The following is an 11,192-nucleotide window of genomic DNA, read 5'->3' on the forward strand; positions in this document are numbered from 1 at the left end:
AGCAGTGGGAACCATCTACGGCTGGCAAAGGGTGGCAGGGACTTGCTGCCCTGAGTTCCTCATCTGTGTGTGCATGTGACCCTCCCCCTTATGGTGGGGTTCCTCCATCTACACCAAAGAAAAGATGTCTGGAATCCCCGAGAATGTGGTCACCGCCATTTACCTGGGAGATGAGCGTGTCACAAGCAGAAGACAAGCCATGTCCCACTGAAATGCCTGTGACATTGATAACCTAAAAGAGAACAGAAAGTGAGTTAAAGGAGGCCCATTCTGTACCTGTAGACGAGAACTACAGTGTGAGCAACCCCCTCCGAGAGCACCTGCTCCACCCTTTGGATCTGCTAGAACAACGTGCAAAAGTTCAGAGAGGGATACTGAAAACCCAGGCCACAGTTAATAGCACAGCCTTTTTAAAGTCTTGGCTATTTTGCACTTCAACTTCAGAGCAGTGGCTAACTGAACACAGTATGACACAGCAGCAGTTTGGAGGTGAGTCTGCTCACTTGAGACTAAGGACTAGTTGAGCATCTCTAATCCAAAACTCCATAATCTAAAATATTCCCAAACCTGAAACATTAGCACGGATGTGACAAAACACAGAACCTCAGATTTCTGGCACAGTTTGGATTTTGGAGTTTCAGATTAGGTTGTGTTCAACTGGTTAAAGTGTGCAAATATTCTAAAATGCACAGAGGAATTCAAGACACTCCCATCCTTCATTTCAGATAAATGTTTCATCTGTGTGGCCTGGCCAAGCCCCTGGGTCCCATGAAGGACACAGAAGCAAACACATAGTCAAGACCAGTGCCTGCTGGAGACCTTGCCCATACACCTGCCTTCACTGGAATCAGGAAGTAGCTTGAGGGGGTCTCGTGCTGCTACCTCACTGAATCTGTAGCAAGGTTCACTGGGACAATAGTTGAGCCCAGCCTGCTGAAAGGGCTGGCTTAGCACAAGACCTCAGTCAGTAGAAACCTGCTTGAGGCTTAGCCTTAGGTACTCTAATATTACCTCTGATTCAGATAAGGAGTTGGGGGTATTGCTCAGTGGTAGAGGTTTTGCCTAGAGACCAGGCAAGCAGGGACAGGTCAGGACAAGGAGGGATAAGGAGAACAGGAACATACTGTAAAAAGAGCCAGAGTCCACATCTAAATAAACACATCACTAATTAAACCAAATAAGTTGATGGGGCTCTTGACCTTGCGTGGGCAATTATCAATCTCTTGCAGAGACCAGTGGCATATCTCCTTGTCTTTGAGGATTGCATCCACCACAAAGAGGGAATTTGGGGCACCTGCCAATTTTAGGTTTGGATCTAAACCCTACCCTCCCATTCCATCTCCAGACTAGATCTTTCCCTTGGATGGGAAACGCTGGAATATGGTCATGTGGCACCTCCTGAGCACAGCAAATTTCAAGACTTCTATACAATTCCCTTTTTCCATTTTCAAACCCCGAGCTCCAGGGGATCACACATCAGATGCCACGGTAAGTGGGAGAATGCCTTCCACTGATGGCCTCACCCAACTCAGTAGGCTTGGGAGTCTACAACATCACCCCCCAAAAGCATAATTCCTAAGACTGCAGCCCTGCGGGCACCCTGACCTTAGCCCAGTGCAGCCTGTTTCAGACTCCTGACCCCCAGCACTGTAAGGGAACAGGCGGCATGATCCAAGCACTGGGCTATTGTCATTTGTCACAGCAGCAAGTGGCGCACAGAACAGACGGCTTTACAAGTCTTTGTGGAAAGTCTTATACATACCGCAATTGCCAGTGTGACTGCATCCAACTCCAGCTTGCCCAAGTGGCCACAGAACACTGAGCTTATGAAACTGATTAGGAACATCATCAGCTGGGCCAAGAACTGGAAAGAGAGGAGAGCAGGGGTCAAGATGAGAATCAGCCACCGCAGTACAAGGGAGAGCACGATGCTGCCATCCAATTCCCCAGGAAAGAAACACAGACACGGTTGAGAACAAGCTTACGATCTAAAGTCAGCACACTATGTGTGCACTCGATAGCTTTAGGTCGACTCGATACAGGATAGAATCATTTGGGAAGAGCAAATTAGCCTATCAAGAAAATGCCCCCTCCAGATTGGCCTGCGGAGCATTTTCTTGACTGATGATTGATATGGGAGGGCCCAGCTATGAGGGCAGATACATTCTCAACTACTGAGCCATCCTGCCTTACATTCCAATGACTACTGTAGTTTCCTTATGTCTCTGACACAAAAGCCCAGGCATTTGAGCTAAGTTCATATAATTCATTTGGGGTCACTTTCCAAGTCCAGGCCAGGCCAGGCAGTAGTGACGCACGCCTTTAATCCCAGCACTTGGGAGGCAGAAGCAGGCGGATTTCTGAGTTCAAGGCCAGCCTGCTCTACAGAGTGAGTTCCAGGACAGCCAGGGCTACTGGAGAAACCCTGTCTCATAAAAACCAGAGAGAGAGGGAGGGAGAGAGAGAGAGAGAGAGAGAGAGAGAGAGAGAGAGAGAGAGAGAGAGAGAGATCAAAGTCCGAGCCAGTTAATTCAGTCTCCTCAAGAGGCCTGCTGCAGCTCTGCTAGGAGCTACTAATAACTTTGTTCACTACCCAGGTTGGTGACTGAACACAGCCAGTGCCTGCAAGGAGCAGGGCTCTGGAGCAGAGATTTGCTGACTCTCAGCTCTTGGCTGCAAGTTTCTGAGTGAGCACCTGGCCACAGACATAGAGTCACCTGAAGATATTCAAAATGGCACTTGACCCATCTCAACGTACTGATTTAGGAGGTTTATGGGGTTGGGGAGTGTGCATTTCTGCACTTTCTCTACCTCTGTGCTATGCAAAGATGCAAATGTCCAACGATCATACGTTGAGAATACCCAAGAGCTTTTGGAGCTATGCTGGAGGAAGGCATGTTGCTTCTAGACAAGGATGGGTTCTCTCACATAGCCCAGTGGCGGCTGTGCAAATAGCAGTGAACTGAAGCGGTCATAGATTAGACAGAGCCAAACATATCACAGACAGTACCAGGGTAGGGCAGGGTGCAGATCAATGGGGGAGCATGCACTTGGTACATGAGAGACCCTGGTTCACTGCCCTCACTCACATCCCCAGTTAGCAGGCTGATGGTGGCGGTTCTTTCTTTCCCTTTAATCCAGGGAAATCGCTCACTTTTTCACAATACAGAAACCTGGTAGCAAGACCCTTCTTGCCTTGCAACTTAAGATAGGAGAAGGCGGGGTGTGCCTGGAGCTTGGAGGGAGAGCAAGTGACAACCTGTTTAGTAGCCTATGCAAGAGCTCTAGAAGGGCCCCACTCATCCTCCTCCCACAATGGCCTGAAAGTCCACTCTTAGCAGCAATGGGTCAGCACAGCAAGGAGCACGAGCCATCATCTGGGGCAGTCTTCCTTGTACACACAAAGATGCTCAGCCCAGTGTCACACGACTCCACTCAGACCACATCAGGATCTCTGAAGTGCACAGTGCATCTGGGATCCCAGTTCTGTGGTCCCCAGTCTGAGTTTTTCTTTCGCCTTGGAAAGGTGAAAACATAGTCAGGAAAGATGTGAGGGCACAATAACACAGCTGACCACTTCTGCACAGAGAGCGGAAGAGTCACTGACCTCCCCACAGGGGCCCTTGAGCTAACTAAGAGCAGGGTAAAAGCCTGGCATCTCAGCCTTCACATTGTGGCTGTGTCCTTTACCTAGAACTAGAGTCCTTCCTGCTGTACACATAGGCATGTTAATCACTTACAGAGTACCGGCTAAGAACCAGTAATACCTGATCCATCTAGCTCATCCCCTAGAAGGATAAAGGCACAAAGTTAAGGGCAACCAAGGCATCTCACTCTCAGCTTCCATAATGCCCTGCTCCCAAGGCATCTGAAAATCTCCAGTCATATTCTGATCCTTCAGTCATCTTGGGTCTTGAGAACAACAGAGCCTCACAGACATATCACTCATGGGGGGATTACCTCTTGAGGGACAATAATTACCCCCTAAAGGAAACATAATGCAGGAGCATATCTTATGGAACCAGCAGCTTGTCCTCTTGAACGATGATGTCATCAGAGAGAGGCACATGGTGGAACCAGGACTGAAATAACAACCAGTCATACCAGTGTGTGAGAAGAACGATGTCTCCATGACCCTAGTGCAGCTTCTGCTAGACCACTGTATATAATAGTGATGCTTCCATGACCCTAGAAAAGCTGAGCTGAAAGCCACATGAAGAACTCTCCAGGTAGAGGAGAGGGGCAGTGAACTTCCTGAAGAGAGAAGGTTGAGGCTGGGGCTCTGAAAGGAAACTGGATGGGTAGAAAGGTGGTAAGGCATGATGGCCAAGCAGGGGCCAGTCCACAGAACTGAGTTCAGGGTTTGAGCAAGGCACTTTATTGCTTTGTTCAACACATGTGTGTAAAGGAGTACAGTTGGTCTACGAGGAGCATCTTGGGCAGAGCTCTCTCTGGAGGAGACTTGGTAAATGAGAAAGTTCAAATCCTGCCAGCCTGTGAGATGGCTGGGCCAATAAAGCCACTTGCTCCCAAGTGAACCACCCTAATGCAATGCCTGAGACCCACATGGTGAAAGGACAGAGCCCACTGAGGGCAAGTTGCCTTCTGGCCTCCACCAGTGTGCTATGGCACACACACACACACACACACACACACACACACACACACACACAAATAAATAAATAAATAAATAAATGTAAAGAGAAAGAAAGAGGGTGGAGGCTCAGAGGAGGTTAGCACGGCCACCCTATTCTCCAGGGGGGCCTGGGAGGATAGGACAGTAGATAATTACACAACCCTTAGGAAGCAGGGGGTGCCCAGCAGCTAGCACAGAGATGGAGGACCAAGAAGGGCTCCATACACAAGAGACTAAGCTGCCCGGGACAGAAATCTTGATGGCAGGCTTGCAAAGTAGTCCCTGGGTCACCTGGCTTCTCCAGCTAAGGAGTACAGGGGAAATTCCCAAGTGACCCCCCAAGTGATCTGAGAGCCTCTCCCCAACCCTTTCTCTGTTGGTCTTAGTGGTTTTTATTTGTTTGTTTGTTTGTTCATTCATTTGTTCTTTCTTCCTTTCTTTTTCCCTCTGTAATGGGTATGCATTGTGTTGGTGAGAAACCAATGACATACATGTATACATTCATGTTCCCATGTAGGAAAAGTAGCCAGTTCCCCTCTATTAGCCTAGAACTGGGGATCACGTGACTAGAAGAGGGCATGAGCTCCAAATGCTGCTGCTGCTGCTATTTTTCCTCTTTGGGTTTCTGAAGCAGGAGCTCATGCTGTAGCCCAGGATGGCTTGGAACAGTAAGTCACTCTAGTCACCTTTCTGCCCCAGTCTCCCAAGCACAGAGATTCCAGGCCACGGCTACCACACCACACCTGATTCTTAGGAAGCTTTTCTGGCAGCAACTCAGTGAGACTAAGTTACGGCAAAGCTGACGGCTCATAGACTTCATAGAAAGGAGAACGGAGCTGTTCTGAGTCCGTGGGCTGTTCCCTAACATGCTTGGGAAGATCCACACAGGAACTGAACTTCAAGTCTGGAGACTGAGCACCGCAGAGGGCTGTGAGCTCCTATGCCTCTCCTGGACCTGTAGCTGATGGCTTCACCCTGGGCTTTGATCTTGCTTCTCTATGCCCTATCGTGTGTGTCAAGAGGGCACACATGCCGGGGCTCAGGGGCTCCCAGGTGCTTGAATGTCTGCCTCTTGGCCAAATGTTTATTCACTCAGACACACAGAGTGTGTCAGAGAAGTGGCTTTCTCACCCTTGAGGACTGAAAACCCCCAAACTGACAGAGAACAGAAGGCAGCACGTGTGTGATGTGGTTCTGTGGTTTGGGGGGTTTTTTTGTTTTTGTTTTTTTCCCACGTTGCTTCTAAAAGCCGAGATTGAGAGAGACCTAGTCTAATGAGTAAAATCGACCCCACTAATAAAAGCACTTCCTACCCAAAGGGAACCTCATTAAAACCTCAGATTTTGAGCGCAGCGCTTAGTGGAAGAGGAGCTGACACAGGATGCTTCTGCGTCAGACATTGGCTCTAGATTCCAAATAGTTTTGAAAGCCTAATTCTAAGGTGACAGTTTACCTTCCTGTTTCATGCCTCTGCCTGGAGAGAGACAGGTCTGAGTGCTTTTATTTTCAGGAACCCCTGGCTTCAGGGCGCACGCCAAGAGTCACTAGGCTCTGCACATCCCCATAGCTGTGGCCCGCTGCAGGCTCTTCGGGTCCCCAACCCCGCCAAGTCAGACCCTGAAATTTAGGTAACTGGGCCCCCAGTCCTCGGGGACCGGCCTGCAGCCGAGGCCACCTGACTCACCGCAGGACCCGCCAGGACCAAGAGTGCCCGCAGCTCCTCTAGGAAGCCGGGCAGCAGCAGGCAGCGTAGCCCACGGCGCTCGGACGCAGCGTCCGCGCCTCCCGGCCCGGGAGCGGACTCCTCCGTGCGTTCCATGTGGCCTCCGTGGTGTCAGGGCTCGGAAGCCGCACGAGGACCCACAGGCCTGGAAGACTCCAGTCCCCGCCCTCGGCCGCCTCCCCTAAACCCGCCCAGCGCCAGCCGAGGATCTGCAACCTTGGACTCACCCCTTGCCCTTGCAACCCCAAGGCCTGCGCATCTCCAAAGGCTAGCCAGCACCCTAATGTAGGAACAGAAAAGTTTGCAAAAGTGCTGGAAGCAAAAGGAAAGAGCGCGCTGAGGCAAGGACCTTCCAGTCGCTGTCGCTGTCGTTGCAAGGGAGCAGAGGGCACTTGAGAAATTAGGGTGTGGAAGGACTTAGAGTCCTGAGACATGATCCCACTACGGTCAGCCAAAGGTCCGATCGTGGTTCCGCTGTGGCCAGCAAATATTGGATCTGGCAGTAGTGGGTGTTCAAGGTCTCTGCTGTGCAGCTTGTGGTCAGCTCAACACACACTTTGCTATAGGTTTCTATAATCTCTCTCTCTCTCTCTCTCTCTCTCTCTCTCTCTCTCTCTCTCTCTCTCTCTCTCTCTCTCTCTCTCTCTCATTGTTCCATTAAAGTACATAACACCTACCAGGGGGAAAAGCAAGCCACATTGTCCGGGTAACACAGAAGTGTTCGCTGGTCTTGGATGGTCAGAAACAGGAGATACTGTGGCAAGAATATACAGGTTCAAGGGACACCTGCAGCCTGGAAAAATGCAGGCTTGTCACCAGGACCCTACTCTCCTCATCTGTAAACTCAAGATGCGTTTCCACAGTCCCACCCACTTGCAGCCCTGCACAGGAGGACTGACTCACAGATGTTAGCTCCAAGTCAAAGGTGACTCCTGTGAGAGAGGCTAAAGTCCCTTCTGTGGCAACTGGTCTTGAATAACAAATGTTTCTGCTCACTGTTAGTTTCACACTGCTGTGACAAAATATCCCAAAAGCAACTGAAGGGGAGAGGGATTGATTCTGGCCCGTGGTTTCAGAGGTCTCCATCCATGTCCAAGAAAGGATAGAGAGGAGTGTTTTCTTGCCTTGTGACAGCCAGGATACAGAGAGACAAAATGCTCTTCAAGGACATGCCTGTGTGATTCGCTCTCTGCAGCTAACCTAGTTTCCAGAGCCTTCCAAAGTGAGACCACCAGGTGGAGGAAGACCTCAGCATAAGAGTCTGTGAGAGGCGACAGTTCATATTCAACCCATACCCTCAGATAACCAGGGACTCTGGAGTCAGGATTTGGGGGTTGGTATTTAAGTATTTAGGGATGGAACCCATGCCCAGCTTCACACACACACTGAGCAAAAGTCCTACCTCTGAGCTACAGCCACGGGGAATCTACAGGTTTAAAAAAGATTGTTGTATCCCTGGGAGTAGAATACTTATCTAATATATGAGAGGTCCTAGGTTCCAGCACCATAAAAAGAACAGACTGTCTTAGTCAGTGTTTATTGCTGTGAAGAGATACCACGACCAAGGCAACTCTTATGAAGGAAAGCATTTAACTGGGACTTGCTTACAGTTTCAGAAGTTTAATCCATTGTCATCATGGTGGGGAGCACGGTAGCACACAGGTAGACACTGTGCTGGAGAAATAGCTGCAAGTTCTACATCCAGATCCACAGGCAGCAGAAGAGAGAAACACTAGACCTGGCTTGGGCTTCAGAAACCTCAAAGCCCACCCCACAGTGATGGATCTCTCAATCCTCAAGAATCGCCATTCCCTGATGACTAAGCATTCCAATGTATGAGCCGATGGAGGCCATTCTTATTCACACCACTAAAAATCAGACAAGCAAGACCATGAGTGCCTCCCCACCCTTTCACGACATCTGTGACTCTCCCCTTGGTCCCTGTGCAGGTAAAGGCAGCCTCTAGTGTCATCCTTGCACGCTATATGTCATCTACTAAGACTCTTCTCCAGTCTCTTCTCACAAGATGAGAGAGAGGAAGCGATTTGCCCTCCTTAGATTTCTTACCTACTTTTAGAACAATTACCCAGTTTGGAAAATTGAGGTCTGTGTCTGCTTACACCTCAACTATACCCCAAGCTCTGTACCAAAGGGTTGGATAGTATCTGTGACTGGGGTTCCCTCACCAGGACTGCATGCGTGGAGCAGAGTGCTGGCTTCTCAGAATGGGAGTGTCCACAGCCAGATGCCCAGGCTGGACACTAAGATTTCCCCCTCAGTGGCTTTTAACCCTCAGAAAGAACAAGAAAGCTTTTTGGACCTTTTAGAAGCTATCAACAAACATTTAGCTAGAACATCCAGAGACCATCAGTCTTTAAGGCCTCACCTAAGTCCAACTCTGTGCCTCGTTTCAACTACTCCAGGCTGGGAGGCTTCCGGCAATACGACATGAAGCACAAATGTGATGTGTAGATATTGGGGGAAAAGAGGCAAAACCATTGCTTGCATTTATAATTCAAGACAATGGGAAGGAATCAAGTAGGGGAAAGCTGATGAATCCAGAGATAATAAAGGGATCTGGCATGGTAACTCCACGGTCAGTGTGTTCTTAGCCCATGGGAGTCCATTAGTTCCACCTCCAGCATCAGAGAAAAATATAGAATTAGTAAGATGGTTTAACAAAGTTCTACATGCAAGTCTTTTATGTTGATAATAACATCTTCATGAAAACGTTTTTTAGAAGAAATGTCGTACACACAGCAACAAAAAAAATCTCTTATACTTGATTCTCAAACTTGGTCAGGAGCATTCTACAGCTTGAAAGGGGGAGATGCCAGCTCCCATAGCAGAGAAATCTGGCAAACATGGCCTCAGCCAAAGAAGACAGAGAGTAACCTCAGGAGGAGCAGGGCTGCAGCTTGTTCCTGCCTTAGTTTCCTGGGGCTTTTGAAAGAGGCCACGGATTTGGAAGCTCCTAACAACAGAATTTTACTCTCTTACACTTCAGCCTCAAAAGTCTGGAACCAGGGAGATGGCAGAGGCAGTTCCATCTTGGGGACTCAGGAGAATCTCTGGTACACACTTCTGCTGGCTTTTGGTGACTGCCACCAAATCTTGCAGTCCCTTCTGCTATGACTGAACGTGAAATACACCCCACAGGCTCTCGTTCAGTACGTTTTTAATGATTTCATTTCTTAAGATTTATTTTATTTCACATATGTGAGAGCTTTGCTTGCATGTACATGTGTGAACCCGTGTGTGTGCAGCTCCTGAAGAGGTCAGAAGAGGGCATCCAAGCTCCTGGAACTAGAGTAACACATGGTTGGGAGCTGCTCTGTGGATGCTGGGAACCAAACCCAGGTCCCCTGCAAGAACAGCCAGTGCTCTGAACACCTGAGACATCTCTCCAGCCTATGCTCTGAGTTCTTGGTCACCAGGCAGGGGTGCTATTTGGGGCAGTTATAGAGGCTTTAGAAGATGAAGGAAGTAGGTGGCTAGGGGTTATCTCATCCCTAACCACTTCCTGTCTCACTCTACTTCTTGGTGAGTCATGGAGTGGACAGCTCTCCCCTACTAAACATATCCATCACCACAATGCCAACTGCAGACTGAACCCTTGGAATCGATGAGACAAAATGAATCCTTTTTCTCTTAGTTCTTTTCTCCCTTGGGAATTTTAGTGTCAGTGATGGAAAATAACAGCTTCCCCTTGGTTTGTGCAGCATACTTCTGACTGCCACCTCTGCAATCACAGCTATCACCTGAGGTCGGTCTCCATGGCTCTATTTCCTCTTTATGTAAGGACAGAAGTCATGGGGTCAAAGCCCATCATAATACATATGACTTTGTCTTGAGTTTATGACGTCTACAAAGACTCTACTTCCAAATAAGAGTACACCCCTGAGGTTCAGACATAAGTTTTAAGAGGACACAATTGTTGTGATAGAGCTAGCTCTTCACGGCCACTGTCACCTGGCAGAGCTGTCTCTCCTCTCACTCTATCAACAGAAAAATAGGAATATTTCAATTAAGAAACAGCACACAAAATCACTTACCAGTATGTCTCAAGTGGCCAGTCATCTAACTTGAGGACATTTCTAAAAACTGCCACTGCCTAAAGAAACAAGATGAAGATGCCTGGGGTAGTGTCTCTGGTACAGCCCTGGGACAGGAAAAGGACAGTAGTAACTGAGTGACAATGACCTTAGCATTCATAGATCTATATCAATCCAGCTCTCGGAGGCAACACACCGTGCCGCTGGCATGAGCAGTTCTTAAAAAACATAACTAGAAAATCCAAAACTAGAAAAAAATTTTATCTTTCAACATAAAACCAGAACTCAGATATTTTTAGAATATCGTGAATAGGGTAGGCAGCGGTGCTTGTCACTGGTTAGTGTCACCCGTGGACTGCTTTGGATGTTTCATTATTGCCAGTTTTTTCATCCTATTTGGGTTACAAAAACCAAAGCCAACTGGATAAGAAACTATGCACCTGCAATCCTAGCACTCAGAGCATGTGGGAGGCTGGGTAGCCTTGAAGTTTGGGCCCAGCAAAGGCAAGGTTCCTACTCTTAAAGGACAAGCTGGGCGTGCCTGTAAGCCCAATACTTGGGAAGCTGAGGCAGGAAGGTTGCTAGAGTGGTTTGAATATGTTTGACCCAGGGATTGGCACTTTTTGGAAGTGTGGCCTTGGAGTAGGTGTGTCACTGTGGGTGTGGCCTTTAAGACCCTCGGTCCATCTGCGTGGAAGCCAATCTTCTAGCAGCCTTCAGATGAAGATGTTGAACTCTCAGCTCCTCCTGCACCGTGCCTGCCTAGATGCTGCCATGC

At 48.7% G+C, this 11,192-nt stretch overlaps 1 protein-coding gene across 4 annotated transcripts in view; it reads right to left on the reverse strand.

The window, feature by feature from the left end:
- Slc47a1 (solute carrier family 47, member 1) overlaps positions 1-7,250 on the reverse strand; it is a 35,443-nt gene extending 28,193 nt beyond the window's left edge. For 2 of the 4 annotated variants that reach the window (XR_003949493.1, XM_006533993.2), the window contains exons 1-3: positions 6,587-6,889; positions 1,763-1,864; positions 164-232 (exon numbers count right to left, since the gene is read on the reverse strand). Coding sequence is in view for 3 of the 4 variants with exons in the window: in XM_006533993.2 (XP_006534056.1) it covers positions 164-232; positions 1,763-1,864; positions 6,587-6,793 (378 nt within the window). In the remaining variant the exon portion in view is untranslated. Of the gene's footprint in view, positions 1-163; positions 233-1,762; positions 1,865-6,320; positions 6,484-6,586; positions 6,890-7,036 lie in introns of those variants that run through there. The other 2 variants (XM_011249188.3, NM_026183.5) reach the window with 2 other exon arrangements.
- Positions 7,251-11,192: the final 3,942 nt, after the last annotated feature.

The sequence above is a fragment of the Mus musculus genome, chromosome 11 (assembly GCF_000001635.26).
Source record: "Mus musculus strain C57BL/6J chromosome 11, GRCm38.p6 C57BL/6J".
Taxonomy (NCBI): domain Eukaryota; kingdom Metazoa; phylum Chordata; class Mammalia; order Rodentia; family Muridae; genus Mus; species Mus musculus.